At 35.7% G+C, this 24,639-nt stretch overlaps 1 protein-coding gene across 5 annotated transcripts in view; it reads left to right on the top strand.

Annotated features, from left to right (window-relative positions):
• The window catches only part of PPARGC1A (PPARG coactivator 1 alpha), an 800,952-nt gene that overhangs the window by 743,469 nt on the left and 32,844 nt on the right, over positions 1-24,639 (top strand). For all 5 annotated transcript variants that reach the window (XM_007496655.2, XM_056802471.1, XM_007496657.3 and 2 more), the window contains 5 exons: positions 11,981-12,175; positions 17,572-17,694; positions 18,551-18,755; positions 23,168-23,213; positions 23,323-23,396. In XM_007496655.2, the coding sequence (XP_007496717.1) occupies positions 11,981-12,175; positions 17,572-17,694; positions 18,551-18,755; positions 23,168-23,213; positions 23,323-23,396 (643 nt within the window). The remainder of the gene's footprint in view (positions 1-11,980; positions 12,176-17,571; positions 17,695-18,550; positions 18,756-23,167; positions 23,214-23,322; positions 23,397-24,639) is intronic.

The following is a 24,639-nucleotide window of genomic DNA, read 5'->3' as shown; positions in this document are numbered from 1 at the left end:
GTAAATAGGGGGAAAAGAAAGATCAAATAGAATAATCTTTGTCACACAAAGATTCACACGGGAAGGGGAGGGGAAGAAAAGTCCTATGAGAAGGAGAGGAAGAGAGTATTTACTTAAAACTTACTCTCAGGGAAATCAACTCTGAGAGGGAAGAACATCCAGATCCATTGGGATCTTGAATTCTATCTTACCCAACAAGGGAAGGGAGAAGGGAAAACCAAGGGTGGTAGGGGGGAGGGAACACAAAAAAGGGAGGGAAGAAGAGGAGGGAGGGGGAGGGAACAAAAAGGGAGGGACTAGAAAGGGAAACATATCAAGGGAGGGGACAAGGGGGACAATTTAAAGTAAATCACTGGACTAAAAGGTAGAGCTGAAGAAGAAAGGATAGAATTAGGGAAGGATATCAAAATGCCAGGGAGTCCACAAGTGACAGTCATAACTTTGAACGTGAATGGGATGAACTCACCCATAAAACGTAGACGAATAGCAGAATGGATTAGAATCCAAAACCCTACCATATGTTGTCTTCAAGAAACACACATGAGGCAGGTAGACACCCACAAGGTCAGAATTAAAGGATGGAGTAAGACCTTCTGGGCCTCAACTGACAGAAAGAAGGCAGGAGTGGTAATCATGATATCTGATAAAGCCAAAGCAAAAATAGACATGATCAAAAGGGATAGGGAAGGTAATTATATTTTATTAAAAGGGACTTTAGATAATGAGGAAATATCGATAATCAACATGCATGCACCAAATAATATAGCACCCAAATTTCTAATGGGGAAACTAGGAGAATTGAAGGAAGAAATAGACAGTAAAAGCATATTAGTGGGAGACTTAAACAAACCATTATCAAATTTAGATAAATCAAATAAAAAATAAATAAGAAAGAGGTAAAAGAAGTGAATGAAATCTTAGAAAAATTAGAATTAATATACATATGGAGAAAAATAAATAGGGATAAAAAGGAATATACCTTCTTCTCAGCACCACCTGGCATATTCACAAAGATTGACCATACATTAGATCACAGAAACATGGCACACAAATGCAGAAAAGCAGAAATAATAAATGCAGCCTTTTCAGATCGCAAGGCAACAAAAATAATGATCAGTAAAGGTACATGGAAAACCAAATCAAAAACTAATTGGAAATTAAACAATATGATACTCCAAAACCGTTTAGTTAAAGAAGAAATCATAGAAACAATTAATAATTTCATCAAGGAAAATGACAATGGCGAGACATCCTTTCAAACCTTTTGGGATGCAGCCAAAGCTGTAATCAGAGGTAAATTCATATCCCTGAGTGCATATATTAACAAACTAGGGAGAGCAGAGATCAATCAATTGGAAATGCAAATAAAAAAACTCAAAAGCGATCAAATTAAAAAACCCCAGCAGAAAACTAAACTAGAAACCCTAAAAATTAAGGGAGAAATTAATAAAATCGAAAGTGATAGAACTATTGAATTAATAAATAAGACAAGAAGCTGGTACTTTGAAAAAACAAACAAAATAGACAACATACTGGTCAATCTAATTTAAAAAAGGAAAGAAGAAAAGCAAATTAACAGCATCAAATTTGAAAAGGGGGTTATCACCTCTGATGAAGAAGAAATTTAGGCAATCATTAGAAATTACTTTGCCCAATTATATGGCAATAAATACACCAATTTAGGTGATATGGATGAATATATACAAAAATACAAACTGCCTAGACTAACAAAAGAAGAAATAGAATTCTTAAATAATCCCATATCAGAAAATGAAATCCAACAAGCCATCAAAGAACTTCCTAAGAAAAAATCCCCAGGGCCTGATGGATTCACCAGTAAATTCTATCAAACAGTTTTTTTTTATTTAAACATTATTTTATTTGGTCGTTTTCATATATTATTCACTGGAAACAAAGATCCTTTTCTTTTCCTCCTCTCCCGCCCCCCTTTCCCTCTCCCATAGCCGACGCATGATTCCACTGGTTATTACATGTGTTCTTGACTCGAACCCATTTCCCTGTTGTTGGAATTTGCATTATAGTGTTCATTTAGAGTCTCTCCTCAGTCTTATCTCCTCCAACCCTGTAGTCAAGCAGTTGCTTTTCATCGGTGTTTTTACTCCCACAGTTTATCCTCTGCTTGTGGGTAGTATTTTTTTTTAGATCCCTGCAGATTGTTCAGGGAAATTGCATTGATACTAATGGAGAAGTCCATCACCTTCGATTGTACCACAATGTATCAGTCTCTGTGTATAATGTTTTCCTGGTTCTGCTCCTTTCACTCTGCATCACTTCCTGGAGGTTGTTCCAGTCTCCATGGAATTCCTCCACTTTATTATTCCTTTTAGCACAATAGTATTCCATCACCAACATATACCACAATTTGTTCAGCCATTCTCCAATTGAAGGGCATCCCCTCATTTTCCAATTTTTGGCCACCACAAAGAGCGCAGCTATGAATATTCTTGTACAAGTCTTTTTGTCCATTATCTCTTTGGGGTACAAGCCCAGCAGTGCTATGGCTGGATCAAAGGGCAGACAGTCTTTTATCGCCCTTTGGACATAGTTCCAAATTGCCCTCCAGAATGGTTGGATCAATTCACAACTCCACCAGCAATGAATTAATGTCCCCACTATGCCACAACCCCTCCAGCATTCATTACTTTGCATAGCTGTCATGTTAGCCAATCTGCTAGGTGTGAGGTGATACCTCAGAGTTGTTTTGATTTGCATCTCTCTGATTATAAGAGATGTAGAGCACTTTTTCATGTGCTTATTAATAGTTTTGATTTCTTTGGCTGAGAACTGCCTGTTCATGTCCCTTGCCCATTTGTCAATTGGAGAATGGCTTGATTTTTTGTAAAATTGATTTAGTTCTTTATAAATTTGAGTAATTAAACCTTTGTCAGAGGTTTTTATGAAGATTGTTTCCCAATTGGTTGCTACCCTTCTGATTTTGGTTACATTGGTTTTGTTTGTACAAAAACTTTTTAATTTGATGTAATCCAGATTATTTATTTTGCATTTTGTAACTCTTTCTAATTCTTGCTTGGTTTTGAAGTATTTCCCTTCCCAAAGGTCTGACATGTATACTATTCTGTGTTCACCTAGTTTTCTTATAGTTTCCTTCTTTATGTTCAAGTCATTCATCCATTTTGAATTTATCTTGGTGTAGGGTGTGAGGTGTTGATCTAAGCCTAATCTTTCCCACACTGTCCTCCAGTTTTCCCAGCAGTTTTTATGAAATAGTGGATTTTTGTCCCAAAAGCTGGGATCTTTGGGTTTGTCATATACTGTCTTGCTGAGGTTGCTTGCCCCCAGTCTATTCCACTGATCTTCCTTTCTGTCTCTTAGCCAGTACCAAATTGTTTTGATGACCGCTGCTTTGTAATATAGTCTGAGATCTGGGACTGCAAGACGCCCTTCCTTTGTATTTCTTTTCATTATTTCCCTGGATATCCTTGATCTTTTGTTCTTCCAAATGAACTTTGTTATGGTTTTTTCTAAATCAGTAAAAAAAATTTTTGGAAGTTCCATGGGTATGGCACTAAATAGATAGATGAGTTTGGGTAGCTGGGTTGTTCAGTGGATTGAGAGCCAGGCCTAGAGATGGGAGGTCCTAGGTTCAAATTTGACCTCAGACACTTCCCAGCTGTGTGACCATGGTCAAGTCACTTAACCCCCATTGCTTAGCCCTTACCACTCTTCTGCCTTGATTCCAAGACGGAAGGTAAGGTTTTTTTGTTTTTTTTTTAAATAAAGATCATGCAAGAAGCTATAGTCCAGGGAGAAAACCTGTATTATTCGAGCATGGTTTCAGGGCATAAAGCAGAATTATGAAGCTAGGAACCAGCCTTAGCACACAAAAGAAAATTTAAGGGGTGCAAGGCTGAGTCTAAACATGGGAAACAACATATAAGATGTTGAGCTTAGAAATAGACTATGGGGATGATAAAGCCCAAACTAAAACTGAAAAGCAAACAATGAAAGAACAACAGATGTTAAGGGATATAACAGAAATCAAAGCTAAAATAAAAGAGATAGAAACTAAAGATTCAAAAACACAAGAAAAATACAAAAAAAGTTCTTAAAACAGATTTTAACATCAAATACAGCAACAGTTTTGATTAATAATGATATGGAAATTGCAAAATATAGAGTACCAGAAACTACACTAGTTCAAGAAACAAACTTATTTGAGGGTTCTGAGCAGTTTCTCATACAAACAGTAACTGACAGAAAAAAAAAGTTGAAAATCAGTCTTTAAAAGTGTCCATTGGAAAGGAAAGACATATAGAGTGAAGCAGAGAAACAAGCATACCTCCTGGAGAAGTGGTGGAAGAGAATATTAAAAGGGAAGACAATACCTTTGACATATCAGTACAATCAAACCTCAATCCAGAAGTCAAAGAGTTTTACCCCAAACAATCTCCAGAGAACAATTCTATTCAAACAATGGAACAACTCCAAGCTTGTGATCTTTCAGGGAAGTTTCCCACTGAAAGTAACTCCACTTGCTTAACTGTCAAGCAAACTGAGGAATTAATCCAAAGTCATATACAAACAAGAGAAAGCAAGGAAAAGAAGGGAAACAAAGAACAAACAGGAAATACAAAGTCAAGCAATACCAAAACTTTGTTGACTATACTTTCAAACCAGTACAAAATGTTACCTTCACAATCCCTGACTATAATCTACAAACTGCATCATCTATAACAGAAACACCTAAGGGGAAAGGAAGCTTAAATCAATCATGCATTCCCATTACAGATGTATGCATTCCTCAAATGCAAGCTTTCCCTTGATCTAACTTTGTATAACCTCTGCAATGCATGTTCATGAAAGCAGAAGAATCTTTATCCTTACCATGGTCACAAACAAATTCCATACAAGATCTTAACATGATTACTAACAATACATATACACAGAAATCTGAATCACACAACAGTTTGCAACTCAATGAAGGGAACAGTTATAATAACAGCACAGAAATGCCAACTAGCACAAATGGAGAAATGAACCCATTGCAAACTCAAAACTCATTGAAAGTTGATATTCTAGAGCCAGAACAAACACAAGCCAATTCAAACCAAGATTGGGACATGGAAAAAATTGAATTACAAGCACCTATGGTTCAAGTGAGTCAAGTCCTGGAGACATAGTATATATCAACAGAAAATCAGTAACAAATCCAAAATGGTTGTGTCCACATGAAGTTCTATTTGTTTTTGCAAACAAAGACTCATGGTTCCACTGTTCCCACATAAAATTGCAAAAACCAAACATAGACACAGAACAATCAGAACACTCACAATGTACTGAAAACTTAGAATCAAATCAAAACCCAGAATCAAATCAAAACCCAGAGAATTAATGAAGAAAACAAAAGACACTGCTGAAAATTACAACTAAAACCAATAAATATCACATCCCACTCATATTAAATTCCAGTGCAAGAGGAAAAATCCCATCAGTCAACATGAAGATGACCAACAAAAGTCTGACTACCACAGATAAAGAAAAAGAAAAAAAGATAGAAGCAAAGAAGAAATTAATCATCTTACAAAAAATGTACAATTAGAAATTTAAAACTTGCAAATAAGGACAGTCCAAGGAGAAAGACAAAAGGGAAACCATATATGTAAGACTAGTGCAGCATAAACAAAAAACCCACAAATTAACCTCACACTGTAAAAAAGCAAACAATACTATATAAGTTCAAGAACAAAGAGAACCTCCAGGTAACTAGTTAGACAAAGGACACATTGCAACAAAAAGGGTAAGTATGTGCATGCACCAGGATACATTAGACATGACACAACATAAAAACTGATTTCTGGACATGGACCTTGTGTCAATAAATGAATGTCTAAAGATTGGATATGAGCAAAATGTGTATATGTATGTGTATATATTGTATAAATGTATATACTTCCTAAATCTATATAGTTTTTGTTTTAACCTGATAAGGAAATGTTTCATTTCCTTGTGGAGCTAAAATCTCTATGCAAGGCTGAAAAAAGCTTGTGAAATGTATTGTATGTAAACATGTACATACTAGTATCATACATACATAAAAGTAGATAAAACTTACTAACCAAAATTCTAATCTATAGATTAGAGTAGCAGCTAACCACATTAAAATAATAGCATAGAAAAAGAAGCAGATAGGGACGAGGAATTAGTTACTTTTTTTTAGCTAGACAGCTTAGGGATAGCATAATGATAAGACTAATATATTGTTATATTTTGGATCGTGATACAAACAAAAATAAGATAGAAAACTGAATAAAATAATAGCATAACAATATTATTTTGTATACATGAGTAGGTTAACATTTAAAATAGAAAAGTATATAGTTTACCATAAGATAATGAATAATTAATAAGAAAATTGTTGTATTGTTACATTGAATTTATTCTTTGGATTTGAGAAAAACCTGTTTGCTATTACAAAAATTGTTCACCTATTGCAACATTGTAATGCAATTTGTATTATCCCTTCCTACCCAAAACTTTCCTATATACCTTTCTTAGCATAGGTAGATAGAATCCTAGATAGAGGAAGATAGGAATTTATTATTTTGGTGGAATAGAACATGGGATAAGAATAGGAAAAGAGTGCACAAGCAGCATGAGCTTTTAGCAAAAGACTCAAGAATAACAAAACCAGGATATTGTAATGATGGGGAGTAAGAAAAAAATAAAAAAAACTGTTGGGAGAGCTCTACAGGGATTGAGGCAGAAAGGGTAGTTGGGAACTGAACAAGGACTTCTGGGAAATTCTCCTGAGGAGGGAGTCTTGGGTGCTGAGAAGCAGAGGGGAGTGGAAGGAGGAACTGTTTCTCCGGGCCATTTCAAGACACCTGGGGAGATTTCTGTCTAACATCAAGGGTTCCTGTTTTAAAACATCACTGGTTCCTGCCATGAAACCTAATTTCTTCAAAAACTTTCATTCCATGAATTATTGAGATACTGGACTCAAATCAGTGAGCAGTGCTCTCTTCCCTTTTTCTACCTCTTCCCTGGCTATGACAAAACCTGGTACTTTAGTAATTAGTTTTATTTAGAAAGAGACTTAAGGTGACCCACAACCCCTTTTCACCTCTTCCCTTTGCCCCAATCAACAATTAAATAAGCAGTCAGATAGTGAATTCAGTCTCCTTTATTTACATCTAGAGAGTAAGCCTATTGGCAGACTCCATCATGTTGTCAGTTTTCAAAAAGAAGACACTAAGGGGAAGCTTGTGAGCACCCCAAAGTATCTCATATTGGGATTGAGGTCCCAAATACCTATCCTTGTCGAGAAGACTTCCCCGCCACCCTTGAGGGTCAGCATGGCCACCAAGGAGCAAGCCTTCATCCAAGGGAGATCTCCATTTTGTCTCCCTCAAGTAATTCAGGGACTCTGGAAGGAAGTAGTGAGGGAAGCCATTTTTCATCAACCCCTTCCTCATTGCCTTCAACCCTCATTTCTCTATATAAGGAGTGTGAGTCCCCCAAAATTACAAAAGGAAAGCAAAACGTTATATCCCAACATGGGAAAATTCCCCTAAAATTGCAATGAAAAAAAGTGCATCATGTTGCATCATACCTTTATTTTGTCTTTACTGCTATCCCTATAAAGATTCAGATGCTAGTGTTGAGTCTTATTTCTGTACTCCTGTATATTATTACCCATTGTATATTGTAGTTTCCATCTCTCCCCTTTCCCTCTTCTCTTCTCTTTGATGGAGCTAATAAGCATATTTCAGTTAAAGCAATAATTTGGGGCAAACAGAAGCAATAGCAGTCAAGCTTTTGAAAGGTTATCTTGCAATGTCATTTTACTGACTAATGTGCTCCCACTGCCATGTCGCTTGTGAACAGACATGTGTTCACAGGCCAGTATGCTTCATCTGTGGTGACTTTGATTTATTTGCTCTGTAAATTGGGACTGAGGCAATAATAGAAAGTGACATTAATTGTTTAAGAGAGTCCTCTTTGTCACATCCATTGCTTTCTCTGGGGTGTTTGATTGTTGAAACTTGTACAAAACTAATTGAAATTGCCATGATGAGGGCTAGTGTCCACTCAGTTCCCACTTGGGAATGCCAGTACACTTGAATGTCTGTTTAAACCTCTAGCTTGAAAGATCTACCAGCAGATATGGAGCTTTCTCATTGCATTATATGATTAAAGAAAGCATTTAGAGTCTGAAATAAGAAGACATAATTTTCCCTGTTAATTACTTTTTTTTGCTTTTCTATCTTTTAAAATCTTTTCAAATATTTATTTTTAACTGCCACCTTCAGAGCCTCCATATAAAAAAGAAAAAGAAAAACCCTTCTAACAAATACACAGTCAAGCAAAACTGTCCATATCCAAAAGCTTGTATCTCATGCATATAAGTCCATCAACTCCCAGTCATGAAATGAGCAGCATTATTCATTCTCAGTTCTCTGGAATCATGTTTGAGTATTGTGTTGTTCTTTCAGAATTATTCATTTCTATATTCTTGAAACTAGAGTACAAAATGTTCATTTGGTTCTGTTCACTTCATTCCATATCAGTACATACAAGTCTTTCTAGATTTCTCTGAAACCATTTTTTTCTTTATTAAAGCATACAATTACATGCATATATTATGATCTGTGCTTCCATTCCCCTTCTGATGGACACCCTCTAAATTTCTAGTTCTTTGCCACTGCACAAGGAGCTGCTAGAAATATTTTTGTACATAAAGAACATTTTATTCTTCCTTACATCTCTCTGGGGTATAGACCTAGTATTAGTATTGCTAGTCCAAAGGAATGGACATTTTAGCTATTTTGGGGATATTGTTCCAAATTGCTTCACAGAATAGGCCCAGTAATTCATAGATCTACTGACAGTACAATAATAGGTCCTTTCTCTCCTAATTCCTCCAATATTTGTCATTTTCCATTTTTGTTAACTTTGTTAACTTTTCCAATCTCATGGATTGGAGTAGAACTTAGAGTTGCCTTAATTTTTATACTCTAATCATAAGTTTAATTGGTATAACACTGAATAAGTAAATTAATTCAGGTAGAATTGTTATTTTCTTATATTGGTCTACTTATGAATAATTAATATTTCTCCATTTATTTAAATCTGGCTTTATATAAAAAGTAGTTGTACTTGTAGTCATAGTTTTTCTTGTTAATTTCAAAAATAATTTTGCTGTATCAAATTCTGCTGAAGGACTTCACAAAATCTCTCTACTACCACACATATCACCACTATTTCTATAAAAATAGAAATAATTATGTTTAATCAGATTTTGTAAATGAATTATGACATAATAAAACATCAAGGTCTCTACAATTGTAATGAATATGTGATTTTTCAAGACTCATTGGAAGAAACCTAGGAAATACAGTTAATTTTTTAAGTTTTATTTTTTCCAGAAAAGTATTTTTCCATTTATATTTGCTTAGAATTATACAACATTCATGGAACACCATTATAATTATGTGATTGAAAATAAATAGCTTACCTGGAAAACCAAATGTGTATTTAGAATTATGTTAATCAAAATAATTTGTTTATTGGTAAATATTATTAACTTCTGCCTTCAACTATTTGACCTACAGAGGAATGATTATATTTATAAAAGTATAGTATATATATAGAAGCTAAATGATTTTTAAAAAATGCTAATATATATACAAACTCTATTTAATCAAAAATATAATACAAAACAGATGACTCTGAAAGATATAATGTTTACCTTAACTCTAACATTTGGTTTCATTGTAGTGATCTTAAGAATAGTTCCATAGTTGACTTCATGACTGATGTTTTTTAAGTAAAAAAGAAAATAATTCTAGGTACTAAAAAAGCAGGATATAGTCATGATCAGAATTTTTTTTCTCTTAAACATAAGCAGTTATAGGATTTGGAACTGGAAGAAAGCTTAGAGGTCATTGAATTTAACTCTCCTATTACAAATAAGGAAACTGAGAGGCAGGTAGAGAGAAATAACTTACTAAGGTCATATGGGAAATAAAAAATTTGAACTCAGGTCTTCCAACTCTTATTCTTACCACTACAAAATGAAGCTACTAGCCACATCCTTGTGGTCTTAAAAGTAATCTGTATTTCAGAGGACTAAGGCATTTTAAAAATACTAGTTTATTTCCATGTAACATATAGTTTCCTAAGTAATATAACCTATTCAAATGAAAAAAAAATCAACATTTCCACCACTGATTAAAAATTATTCTACCAACTTATAGTATACAGGAACATGATAAAACTTAATAATGATACTGTGTCCATTAAAAAAGTCAGTGACAAGGTCAACTTCAAAGAGTACACTGATGGAAATCCAAAAATAAACACTTCAATATCAGTCATTAGTATAAAAGTGGGTAGAAATGCTGGTATTGGCCTTTAAAACACATAGGAATATTAACTTGAATTTTTGTTTTCAGACAAAAACTGATCATTAATGAGGGGAAACAATTTTTATATGAAAATAGAATGTATACGTGATAAAGACGTGCCTAATTTCTCCAGTAATACAATTTGATTTTCTGATTAGCTGTCTTATTCTCTCATTCTTGTAATTTTGTCAGGTCAATTAACTGGAGTTCAGTACCAGAGAAAAAGGAAGTCTGGGCATTGCTGGCTTCATTAGATGTCAGCAACTTAGGTACATTTTGTAATACAATATGTGCAGGATAATTTAGCCTATAGTTGTTAATGGTATAGCATTGAGTTTGGATTTTCTTTTCAAGAAAATCCAGTGGGTCAAATAAAATGAACTGCAGTCAAGAAGAAGATAACTTCCCTGCCTAAATTCAGTTGTAAGAAAAAAAGCATAACCTAGAAGGAGTCCTAAAGTTCTGGGTTTGAAGCCCAGATGTGACTATGAATAGCTTTGTAATCATGGAAACAAGTTAGCTTATTTGAGTCTTAGTTTCCTTATCTGTAAAAATGGAGTAATATTTGGAAAACCCACTTTGCTTGTCTGTTAGAAGAAAAGTTCTCTGTAAACTTTAAAATGCTTTTGAAATATGAATTATCATCATTGCATTTATTGAACATTCACTGTGTACCCAGCCCAGTGATGGTGGCTCTAGGCTTAAAAAAAAAAAGCCGTATATGTGGACTCTGCTCATAAAGAGCCTACATTTCTGAAAGAAATAGCAGGCATATCCATATGAAACCATTTGTGAGCAAGATCATATAATATACCAACATTTAAGTTTAATAAATATTGATCTGGTACTAGGGTACAGAGCAAAAGCCCATGTGCAATAGAGAGCTAGCCTCAGAATCAAGAAGACCTAGGTTCAAGTTCTCCCTTTTACCCAGGGAGGCATTCTTGATTTGGGGCATATGAATAAATTTCATTGGGTCTTTGAACTTGAATAAAAAATTAATCTTTATTTCAGTTTAATTGTTGCCTTGTAAACCTTTGTATTTTAAACATTATTCTGAGAAGTGGTCCATGATCTTTGTTAGACTGCCCAAGAGATCCATAAAAAAGGTTAAGGACCTTTACACTAACATATTCTGGCTATATGACACAGGGGTGAGCCATTTAGCCTCTTAGTGCCACAGGTACCCTTTCGAAGACTGTAAATTGCAGAACAGTTGCTGACCTGCTTTGCCAGATGCCTCCACCCACCCCCTGCCATGTGCAAAGTGCTCTGCTAGCTACTTGGAATTTAATTATGAATTCAGCACTATTTTAAGGGAACTCATAGTCTAATTATACATAGACATGATAAAAGTGCTAAATAACATGATTCCAACAATTAGGGGATAGTAGAATACAATAAAGTTCCAGTAGTATGGCAAAGACCATAAGAGGAAATGGGATTAGTGAATGGAGAGATATCACTGTGGGCTAGTGTTGTCAGGAATTACTTCATATACACTGGCACATTTGGTTAAACATGTGTTCCTTCCATGCTGATTAACCACATTCTCTTGCCCTCCCCTCTCTCTTTTTCTGTTTCTGCAGAAGATAGATGAAGAGAATGAGGCAAACTTGCTAGCAGTTCTCACAGAAACATTGGACAGTCTCCCTGTGGATGAGGATGGATTGCCCTCATTTGATGCACTGACAGATGGAGATGTGACCAATGACAATGATGCTAGCCCTTCGCCTATGCCCGACGGCACCCCTCCAACTCAGGAGGCAGAAGAGCCGTCTCTAGTAAGAACCCTTCCTACTGTTTAACAGGAATTGGAGTTGCCTCTGGCTACACGCTGCATGGGTATGATGTAGCGACAATAAGGTTTGGATTCTTAATTTAGACTGAAACAACAACAAAGACAAAAAATCTCACAGTGTACAGAATGTGGAATATTAAGAATCTCTCCCTTTAAAATATTGAAAGATATTCCTGAAATTCTTGTGTTTTCTAAATTTGTAAACAATTCCCCCCCCAAAACAAAACCCCCAATCCTGGATTATAGGTATGATAGGAACAATCTCTAATATTCTGGACAATAACCAACAAATTTTATTTGCACAGCTAATATAATTTGGTTCATGCATTAAACTATTCAAGAAATGAATTATTATATTTCTGTTCCTATCATACAGCTTTACAAAGGGCACTAACTCAGTGTAGTTAGTGCCCTTTGTAAAGCTTTGGGCTGGGATATGATACAAAAGGCAAATAATATGTAGTCTCAGCCTCCAAGGAGTTTACAGTGTAGCAGGAAAGATAAGTCATGTATGCAAGAAACTCTAATAAAAATAAGTAAAATGGTGAGTACTAAAGAGAGGTATTAGCAAGGTGAGCATTCACTGAGCTCTTACTGTGTGCAAGGTGCTAAGTAATGTGTTGGGTTTAATTTTTAAACAAATTAAAAAACAAGAGGTCCTCACCTCAATAAATTTTCATTTTACTGAAGAGATGGGGGGCTGAATGTGTACACAAATAAATATTCTATAAGGAAAATAAGAGAGAGTACTAACACCTGGGATTAGCAAAGAAAGTTCCCCAGAAGTAGTGACATGGGGGTTGAACCATGAAGGAAGAAAAAGACTCTGAAAGGGAATGATGAGGAAGGAGTGCCATCCAGATATATCAGATGGATTCAGAAATATCAATGATTTCAAGAAATGACTAGTATTCCACTTGGACTTAAATGTACAGTTTTTGAAGGTATTTGTAGGAAATATGGTTGGAAAAATTGTTTCGAACCAAACTGGAAGACCTCAAATGTTGAGACCAGTAGTTGATATTTTATCCCATAAGAAAAGGAGACCCCAAAAGACTTTTTCAGGAAGAAAGGGACATGGTCAGGTTTGTGCCTTGGAAAGATTATTTTGGTAGTTGTGTAGAGGATTGATTAAAGAGGGAAAAGGCTGGAAGCAAGGAGTTCAATTAGCAGACCATTACTGTAGCCCAGGCCAGAGGCAATGAGGACCTAGCTTAAAGTGGTGGCTGTGTGAGTGGAAAGAAAGGAACAGATGCAAGGCATTTTGAGGAAGGTAAAATCAACAAGATTTGCCAACCGAATGGACCTGCAGTGTGTGTGTGTGTGTGTGTGTGTGTGTGTGTGTGTGTGTGTGTGAGAGAGAGGAGAGAGAGAGAGAGAGAGAGAGAGAGAGAGAGAGAGAGAGAGAGAGAGAGAGAGAGAGAGAGAGAGAGAGAGAGAGGGAGAGGAGTTTAAGATCATGTACCTGAGAGACAGGGAGGACCATGAACAGAAATAACAAGGTTTAGAGAGAAGATAATGAATTCTATTTTGGACATATTAATAACTTTTTATTGACAAATCTGTGTGCTGCTTGTAGCTGATTCAGGAGTGACTCCCTCACCAATAAGAAATACTTTCCTGTCTTAAAACATGATTAATTTTATTTTTGTGATATTTTGTGGTGCTTACCACCTGAGCATAAAGAATCTCAGAATTAGAGCCAACAGGAACCCTCAAAGTCATCTGTCCCAGCTCCTCATTTTACAATTCGAAATTTAGAATTAGAAAATTGAGGCCCATAGAAGTTTAAAGGACATAGATAATTCCACATAGGTAATTAATGGCAAGTCTATGATTTAAACACGTGTTCTTGATCTGAATCCAGCTCTCTGCATTGCAACATCATCCTGCTCCCTCCAAAAGTGCTCCTGATGCTTCTATGCCACATCTTTGACTACTCTTGTTCCTGAACCATGCTTTCCAATATATTTCTCAGTATCCTCCTCTAAAACACTTTTACATTGATGTTAAATTGCAACTTGGATTTGAATTTAATTTGGAGATTCATATCAAATTTTTCATCAGATTTTACTACCCCCTCACTCTCTATAACTCATGTTGGTGCATTTGCTTAAATTATTTTCAATTACAATTTGAAATGATTTAGTATCCCATGTAACTCTTGTAACCAGTAGAAGTATGATAAAATTATCTTCCCCAACTCCTTTCTTTCCTCTTCGAGTACCTTTCAGCCCAGTCAACCATGTAGATGCTACCTTCTTTCAGTTCTGATTTTTAAAGAGCTTAGCAAGAGATTCAGCTAAGCAAGCTTATCCTGAGGGCATTTCAGGATAAAAAGTGTAAGAAGGAAAACAAAGAGAAGAAAACAGGAGAAGATCTGCAAATGTTTTTCTAACATACTGTTTTCAACATCAAGAACAGAAGAGGTATTGCACACATCAGGGTGTTGCCTTTATTCATAGAGAAGGTAGAAATAACATTAAAGGGAGCAAAGATGGAGAATGTAGCCAAATTGTAACAAATGTAAATAGTAGAGATATATACTGATGGTGGCACAATTGTTAAATCATTGAAAGAGCAAATATAGGGTACATAAGGAAGGGAAAAATCCCAAAGACAAGGGGGAAAATTTATATGAATATTTACTTGCAAAGCAGTATTGTTTAAACAAATTTTTACAAGTAATTACTAGTCCATAGTTATTTAATAATACTGACAAAAATCAGCTAAGAAAATCTTAACAAGCTACCTATAGGCCTACTTTCCTATTTTTTTGAAATCCTTATGAGACTTATCTATTGCACAACTCAGCATTTATTAAACACCAGTAGGTGCCACGCCAGACAATATTACTTGATGTGGAGAGTACAAGGACAAAAATGAAATCTTCCCTGGAGCAGATAGTAGAAATGACTCAATATCAATCAACAATGGAAGGAGGAAGATGTGTTAAATTGCCTTCAGAAAAGTATCAAGATCTTTTAAAGTCTCTGAAATAAAGCCCAATTTCTTTTAATGTCAGAATTCTATCAATGCTATTGATTGACCATGAGACATAGAACATTAACATTCTCTGAAGAACTAAAATAATATCAGGGAGGGTAGCAAAGATTCATATGGTAGATATGATCAGGATACAACATGTAACAAAGAGGAACTTTGAGAAGAACAAGAGTAAAACATGTAATCAGAGAAATGTAAGAAAGGATGAAAAAAATGGACCTGGGCAAGGGATAATAGATGGACAGTCAGAGATGTGTGCTTCTCTCATCTCATTGTTATGAGAAAACAAGAAAAGCTTCCAGTCCTTTGAGTGTGGGCAAGAATTCCACAGAATTGGCAGTGATGGATGGATTGAGATCTGTTTTTTTTTTTTGAAGAGAAAATCCAAACTGATGAAAACATAGATCCATTTGAGTCTTTTGAGTCAGAATTTGAGATGCCTACAAGATAGCCAGGAGGTTATATCAAGTAGGCATTTGATAGTTTGACTGGAATATAGGAGAGAAATTCATACTATACTTAGATTTGAGAGTCACCTATATGGACATGGTTCTGGAAACTATGCTGATGAATTCTCTAACAATAAGAGTGCAAAGAAATAAAAGAAGCTAGAGATGAATAACAACCCAGAGAAGTAGATTAAAGAGTGGTCAGATTCATCTGTAAAATGATCTGCAGAAGGAAATAGCAAGTCCCTCCAGTATCTTTACCAAGAAAACCCCAAATGGGTTCATGAAGAGTCAGACAACAGAAAACAACAAAACAACAAACAAAACAATAAAAAGAGAAAAACAAAGAAACAGTATCATGAAATCTAAGGAAAAACCAAGTATCTAGGAGAAACATTATCAAAAGCTTCAGAGAGAGAAAGGGGGATGAGGACTGAGGAAAAGCTAATAAATCTACAAGTTAAGGTCTCTTTAATAGACTTTTAAGAAAGAGTTTTCATTGACTTACAGAATTAGAAATCATATTACAAGGTGGTTGAGGAGTGAGCCAGCGAAGAAGTAGAGTCAGCATAGATGTTAGAGCAAAAAGTGTGGTTTTATGGAGGAACTGACTTTGCCTGGTATTTAAGCAAAGATAAAATTTTGGCAGATTTAGGTAGAGTGGTGAAAGATGCACTCATGATACCTGGCATTTTTATGACACTTTATTGATATATGACTTCCTTTCTCATCAGCCATAGCCATGTTTTGATTCTTTGTCTCAGGTTCCATATTTGTTTCATTTAAGTGACTTAAGGGCACACAGTGTACAATTATATAGTATAGCTGCCCTACAGATTGTTCATATCCTATCTATATATTTTAAATGCCCCAGAATATTAGGAAGCAGACTTTGTATTTTGCTATTTCTAATCCAGAGATGGAGATGATATAAAATGTGCTTCAATTCTGAGGTCTTTCATAAATATACAGAGGTACATTCACCAAAATACATGCTATGTTAGCAAGGTGTACTTCATTTCCATCCATTATTTACTAGCTCCATTACTTTCACAATGACTTGTATACTTGGTATTCACAAAGTAATAGGAATATAGTTGATTTTGCTGCCTTTGGAGAGAGGGACATTGGCCTGATGGAAAGAACCCTGGGATTGGAGTCATGGGATCTAGGTTCATATCCTACATCTATCACTTACCACCTGTACAGCCTTGAGAATTCACTTAATTTCTCTGTTCCTTGATTTCCTCATATGTAAAATGCAGAAGTTGTCTTTAACGGCTCCTGTATTATCTTCTTACTCAAGATCTCAGATCGTATGATATTTTAACTTTCCTCTTTCTCTTATAAGCAGAGATTCCTAATCTTATTCTTGATTCCCAAGCATCATATGGCTCTCTTAAGTTTTAAAAATAATATATCCCTCTGTTCAGCAATAAACACTGTAATATTGTTGCCCCTTCCCCCACAAACTGTCAGTCTTGTTTCTTTCCACAGCATCTCAGTTGGGTCATTTAATTTTTTTCCCCCTATCTTTCAAATCCTCACAGTCATCATGAAAGTTTCTCTTATTTCAAATGAACCTAGTGGTAGTGGGTGGGAAATTTCTTTGGAGGGGGTCATCTATTTTCACCTTACCTTATAGGAAAAAACAAACAGACAAAATCAAAGGGATTCAATATCATCCCATTCCCCTACAACACTTAGAATGTCAGAAAAGGAAGCACCTCCATTAATTTTTAATATAATTCCAAACACTTTTACTTATGGTTTTTGTTTAATTCCTTTGGAGCTATTTGTGCTCTGCTTGTTCAGATTGATGTAGCTAATTTTAAGTAAATATGTAAAAAATTCTAATAAAGTATTCTAATCCTTAAAGATGCATAACTTTTCTTTCTTTTTCCCTTCCTTGATATGTTTATAGCTTAAGAAGCTCTTACTGGCTCCAGCCAACACTCAGCTAAGTTATAATGAATGCAGTGGTCTCAGTACTCAGAACCATGCAAATACTAATCATAGGATCAGAACAAACCCTGCGGTTGTTAAGGTACAAACTTAATCTTTGTAATAAGGGGCGGGGGGAAGTAACAAAGAGTTTTATATTTTCAGTGTAGAGCAAACAGCAAATCTATACGTATTAATCTGGCAACTGCTTCAAAAATGTCAAACATGAAGTGGAATGGGTTCCAGAAATATCGCTTTAGCTACTTTAAACTGTAAATTCTTTCATTTTGCTTCAGTTGGGGGTTGGGGAGTGGGGAAATCTCATCATCTGTTCTTCTTTATCCATTTTAGTAGTTTGTGAACCGGTATAGTATATAATAAAAATGCTCTGATTAGTTGGTCTTGTTTATGAGCAACTCTGAGGTATAGGATTATTATTTGGCCAGCTGTTTAACTCAGAGAGATAATTCTAGGACCTCAGCAAAAGATCTTTATCAGCTATTAATTGGATGGAAAGCAGGCAATGACATAAGTCCGTTAGCAGGCTGTATTAAACAATGTTTGTCTTGCTATTCATTGTAACTAAAAACGGAGCATTTAGGGGTACTTAAGAGAGTTGTGAATACTGGGCCCAAGCAATCAGCAGCAAATTAAGGTTTAAAGCAGTCTCCTTTTTTTGGGTTCACAGTAAAGGCGCTGTAGGGTCTTGTTAGTTACATGTTGCTGAGTAGGAACATTGAAATGTAGGAGAAATGAAATAAAACGCTGCATAAATGTCATTTAGGAATTTTAAATGTAATTTTCTTTCCTTGTTCTGCAAACAATTATTCACAGCTCATAGATCTAGTACACTTAGACTGAACACTTCATTGAAAATCTCATCTCTTCAGAAAACCTATATCCATTCTGATAAGGTTCAGTTCACTAATTTTCCTTTTTTTCTATGCCTTGTTTTTAAGACCGAGAATTCATGGAGCAATAAAGCAAAGAGCATTTGTCAACAGCAAAAGCCACAAAGGCGTCCCTGCTCGGAGCTCCTCAAGTATCTGACTACAAATGATGACCCTCCTCAGACCAAACCAACAGAGAGCAGGAACGGCAGCAAAGACAAATGCCCTTCCAAAAAGAAGCCCCATCTCCAGTCTCAGCCGCACCATTTGCAAGGTAGGCTTGGGACTTGAGGAGAGAATATTGGCTGAGATGGCAATGATGAGGTACTGGAATTCAGTGACTCTGAAAAGACTCGGTGCTTCTGGTCCTTGGGTTACTGTTGTGTGCAGAAAAGTCAGAAACTCTTCATTCCCGAAGGAAGGACCAGGACCAGGAATGAAAGACAACAACGCCTCCTTGACACTTATTTGAACCTAACCTTTTTAGTTGGCATGCAGGCTAAATCACAATCCACCAAAGCCAGCTGAAATGTACATTGATGTTTTGGGGCTGGAGAAATGGCTAAGAATGACAACATCAGATGATATTTATATCAACATTACTAAGATAACTGAAGTCCTAAGATGCTGGTCCACCCAGATCATTAGTGAGCTTTGTGTGGAGGAGGTAGAGGTGGGGTTAATTTCTCCACCGGTGTAAAAATGGAGGAAAGCACAGTTAATTTGCTACTTATTCCTTAATAAACAAGAAATATTATCATGATAGTTCCTTTCCTGAACATAAATGCTTAATTTCCATTACCTAGAGCATAGTATATATTTTTAGCCTTGATACAGTATAAATCCTTGAGTTTAAAGACTATTTCATTTCCATCTCTGTATTTTTCACACAGCTCGGTGGCTGGCATGTAGTAGGTGCTGAATAAATGCTTGTGGATTAATTGATTGATACTAGTTGGTATTATAACCTTGGGAATAAGGTTTTCAAGACTTCATCACTTCCAGCCTTCATATAGTGAATAATGAACTAGCCTCGTTATTTCCAAAGTATTGATTATTTAGACTAAACTGAATCTTTTATTTCAGTTGAAATTTTTTCTTTTTTGCCTATCCTTAGGCTAGAAGAGTTGGTTGTTTAAGTGAGACCTGTAAGAATTTTTTTTTTTTATCTCTGCTAGTCAATTTGACTTGGATCCAAGGGATCTAGGTTTTAGTTCTGGCTCTGACCCTGACTTGTTACTCTGGCCATGGCAAATCATTTAGCCTGCCTGAGTCTCAGTTTCCTAATCAGAAAATGGGGATAAGATACTTCTACCGCCTACCTCACAGGGTTGTTGTGAGGAATACATTTTGTAAAACTGAAAGTACTAAAGAAATTCAAATTACTGCTATTGTGAGTAATTTTCTAATTTTTCCTTTACTGCCCCAGATGTAGCATAGGTTTATAGTCCCAAGGGAACTTGTGTGAAGTTACTGTTACTTTAAAATATGCCTGTTTCCACTTTAACTCCACTTTTAGAATTTGTTACAGTGAAGTGGAAATGGATGTATTCTGAAGTGGCAGGTGTAAAGATACCCTGTTTTTCTTTTGTTTCCTATAACTTCCCCTTCCAGCTACAGGTTCCCAACCCCTGATCCCTGTTTTGAACCATGATAATTACATACAGGTATGTTAATTGTTTGGGGGTGGTGATGGTGGTGGTTGGTTTTTTTTCTTTTTAAGTTAAACATCTTGATTTTCAGGATACCAAATTGTTATTCTTTTTCCCTTCTCTCTCATGTAAGAATAGCATCTCATAAGAATGTCTCTTTTAATACTCAAAGCTCTGCCTTTGGTTTTCCACGATACCTATTTCTTAGTCACTCTTTACCTTTCCCTTCTTATTCAGCCCCTGAAATAGAGTTAATGCTCCATAGTTCTCTGTTTCACATTGACCCACCTTCACGGGAACTCCAAGGTTCACATGCTTTTGAGAAGATGCAGCAAGTTGAGCAGGGAAGAAGTCATTGAGCGACATCTATAATGGGCAAAGTAAAGGATCAAGAGTTATGATTCCTCATGTACCATCCCTGGGTCTTTGTTCCAGGATTTGATTATGGGTTCCCATTCCAAGCCATTCCATGCGTTCAGGACAGCAAACTTGGCTATGACTTTTAGGGAATGCTCTCTTGGATGCTGATCTGATTCTAAATAATTTGTTTCTCCTCCTTCCCCTTATAGCATAGTTGGAACTTTATAAAGTGATACATTCTATTGTAGAAGGGATATTGTAGAAAATATTTTTCTGCCATTGATAACATTAGGTTTTGCATTTTTGTTTCTCTCCCTGTATTACTGTGAATATTCAGATCAGGCTCCTCCAGAAGCAGTAGTAACTGGTGTGTGATGTGGGGGGTTAGGGAGAGAGCTCTGGGCCTGGGTTCAGAGCATCTGAGTGGGTCAGCTCTACTGCTTACAGGTGTGACCTGGGGGCAGTTACCAAATGTCTCTGATCCTTCGTTTCCTTATCTGTATTGTACAATGTCAGAGTTGTATTAAAGAGAACTTTGAAGTCCCTTCCAATTCTAAATCTCAGCATCTGAGGAAAAGGCATTTCTTCCCAAGTAATAAATTGTTAATGCCTATTAACCAGTAAGCAATGCCCAACCCTCAGGATTTTTTTTTCTTATTAAGCATGATATCAAGCAAAAAATAGTAAGCACGAAAGAGTGGGGGAAATACTGAATAAGAATTATGGCCTTTTCTCATACCTTTGTGAAGGCTACAATATTTTATGCATGATTCTCCTATTTTCTGTTTTATAAAAACACTCAGATTCAGATTGTCTTAGAGTAGTATGTGGCCTTGGGTTTTTACCTTTGCCTTTAGCTCTGTGCAGCGGAGATTGGGTTCTTAGTCCAATTGCAGGTGGAGTCACCATCCAGTAGTTACTTCTATGAGGTCTAAGATTGTTTATAGATGAGGTACTAGACAGAGGAGGAGACTTAATATATGCAGCATTCTAACCTTTTGCCATTTCCTGTTAGAATTTTATCTTGTTAAATGTGATTGCCCTCTCCCTTCTTACATTTGGAATTTGAGACCAATATAGAACTCCTTTAGAGACATAGTGAATAGTGAATAGCTTCTGAGGCAGAAAAATTTAGGTTCAGGTTTTGTCTATGACACTAAATGTGAACATAAGCAAGTAATCTAACCTCATAGGCTATCTCATCAAATTGCAAAGACTAACTTATAAACAAGGTACCCATCTGCATCTGTGGAAGAAAGATTTCTACAGAAATCATAAGGTTGGAACAACAATGTAAATGAAATGTAATAAAGTACTTACCTTTTCCTTTAGCATTTCAATCATAAACTATTAGGTATATCATTATGTTGTATGGCAAAAGGAAGTTCATACTCAATTTGGGTTTTCTTTCTCCTGGTGCTTTTTCAGTTTACTACCCTAAAAAAGGTCCATTTATAAATATGTTATATGATTTTCAGTGGTTTGTCATATTAAAAATATTCAAACTAAAAAATAATGCCAGTTCATTAATCTATGTCTGAAAAAGCCAATCAATCCAAGTATGGAAGCAATGTGAGGAATTGTATTTCTTTGTGCATATTAGATAGATGATATTATAGCATGTGCTCATTTTAAAGCATAAATCTAGTCTCATTACTTGCAATGTATAAATAAAATTTATCTTTGTAAAATACTTTGTTTCAGATTTTAATTTGGAAACAGTAAAGCACTTAGTTTCTAACTATTTTACCAACTAGGCTTGATGGATTGAATATTTGTTGAATATCAACCATGTCCTCAGATAGGCAAATATAGGGACTAAATTGGAATTTTCCTCTAAGAAGAATATACCAATACCTACATTTTTTGGCTCAATCTGTTTTTTTCTTCCCCTCTGTTCATTGTACATGGCTGCCAAAGGAAAAGCAATTGTCAGTTATGTTTGGGTGAGAAGAGTTATCTTTTATCTTTCTAATTTAGGAAGAATTCCTATAGGAGACAGAATTGGAGATGAGCATTGAAAGAGGGGAAGAGCCTTTGCATTGGCACACTTATGGATATCACCAGATAGAAACACCAATGTTTTGGTTTAGTTTTCCTTCATATTATGGGTTTGGAGCGTTTTAAGACCCTCTATAAGCCACCTTTTCAGATACCCATCATTTTCCAATATCCATAATCCATCAAACAATTTCCTGTAACTTGGATCATTTTGAACTGAATTTTGGCCTCAAAGAAACAACCTATTCTCAGAGCTAGATATAAAATTGTACATTGTTGAAGTAACATCAGCTGAATATTCATAACGTTCTGTTGCCTTGTAGTTACTCTGCTGTTCTCATTTCTAGACAAACCAAATCCTATATTCTCAATTAAATGAGAAAAATGCAATTTCCTGTGGTATTGTGTGAATTTTTCCTTCTTTAACATGGATCACATGTCTTAGGGAAAGTTTTAGTTTTCTGTGTTTTCAAATGAGTATAAACACAATGCTCCCATAAACAGTTGTTCTTGGACTTTGACCAAATATTCTAGAATTCCCTCATGAACTAGTTCAGTGCTTGAGTGCCCAGTCATATTTCAAATTCTGCCATTGGAAGGTACCTGGTAGAAAAAAAAGGCATCTTAATCATTTTCAATATTTCATAATCAGTTTCTTTTTTTTCCCCTTTAGCCAAACCAACAAGTTTATCACTTCCTTTGACACCCGAGTCACCAAAGTAAGTATTAAGAAGGGTAAACAGTATAAAAGGGGGGAGGGAGTATTGATACATTTGGCTACAGCAACTCCATTTCAGCTTGTTTTTATAAATGTGCCCTATCTTCCAGTGATCCCAAGGGTTCCCCATTTGAGAACAAGACTATTGAAAGAACCTTAAGTGTGGAACTCTCTGGAACTGCAGGTAAGAAAGGTATTGGGGGAGCATTTTGTTTTGGTGTGGTTGATTTGTGGAATATATAGTAAAATGTTGCAGTGATCTCCATGTAGCTAAGGGAGCCGAACCAAAGTAGCAAAAAATGAAATTCGAAGGAAAACTGAGCATCTGATTATACAGGGTATCCCAAAAAGTTTTAATGCACTTTTAAAGTATTGATCTTTTAAAGCTTAAAACTGTGCCAAAATGTTTTGAGGCACTCAGTATTTGTTTATGTGTGCTTTGAAGAAAGAAAATGCCCATTTGGAGTGCTTCCTTCCAAGCCCTGCCATCCCATCACAGAATAACAACAAGCTAAGATCAGCATCTTAACAAAGTAAAGAAACTAATAAGTTTTCATCCCCTGTGGACAAAAAGGTCTTTGAACACTGGAAGAAGGGTAAGAACCTCCACCATTTTGGACTCTTGGCCTTCCAGTTGGAATTTGATATCCTAAGCCTCATAATGTATCCCCATTTGCTCACAGGGATTGATTGTACACAATATCTTTGGGGTTTGGTGTTTGAACTCCACCTAAAAGTGACTCCCAGGCTGTCTGAACAAGAACAACCCTGACTCTGGTTAGTGCTGATAAGAGTAGAAGAAAAGCAAAGTTAGGAAGGGACTTTCAACTGGAACTGTGGAGCCTGCATGCACCGTGGTCATTGTTCCTAGGTCTAATTTCACAGTTCAGGTTTGCTAAATTACCTTCTAGGGAAAGGACTGTTGCATGCTTTGGTCAAGAAGCAGAGAAATTAATCTCATATGGCATGTCCATTGAGATTTATATAGGTATAAATGTGTTGTATACATATATAAAATCCCTAGGGATGTGTATAATGCATATGTATATGTATAGAAAGAGAGGTAGGTATATATCTATATATATGTACACATTAATTATATACATAACGTAGTGTACACATTCATATACATATAAATTACACACACATTTGTCAATTCTACTTATTTTATTAGGAGAACATCTGGTGTCCTAAAACAGCTTCCTTGTTTTAATTATACTCTGTTGGAAGACTGAGCATTTCTTTGTAACTTAATGTCCAGCATACATTGTTTTATATTGTTTAGTTATAAGTTAACTGCCATACACAATGGGAGAAGGATTAGCAATTTTGAAAAGCAATTTCGTGGTGATCTAGAGACTTTTAAAGCATCTATGACAATATTTATGTCAGCAATCTGGAATTCATAGTGTGCTAAGGTATGTTTT

Source organism: Monodelphis domestica, chromosome 6 (assembly GCF_027887165.1).
Source record: "Monodelphis domestica isolate mMonDom1 chromosome 6, mMonDom1.pri, whole genome shotgun sequence".
Taxonomy (NCBI): Eukaryota; Metazoa; Chordata; class Mammalia; order Didelphimorphia; family Didelphidae; genus Monodelphis; species Monodelphis domestica.
This window is presented reverse-complemented; position numbering and strand designations above follow the sequence as displayed.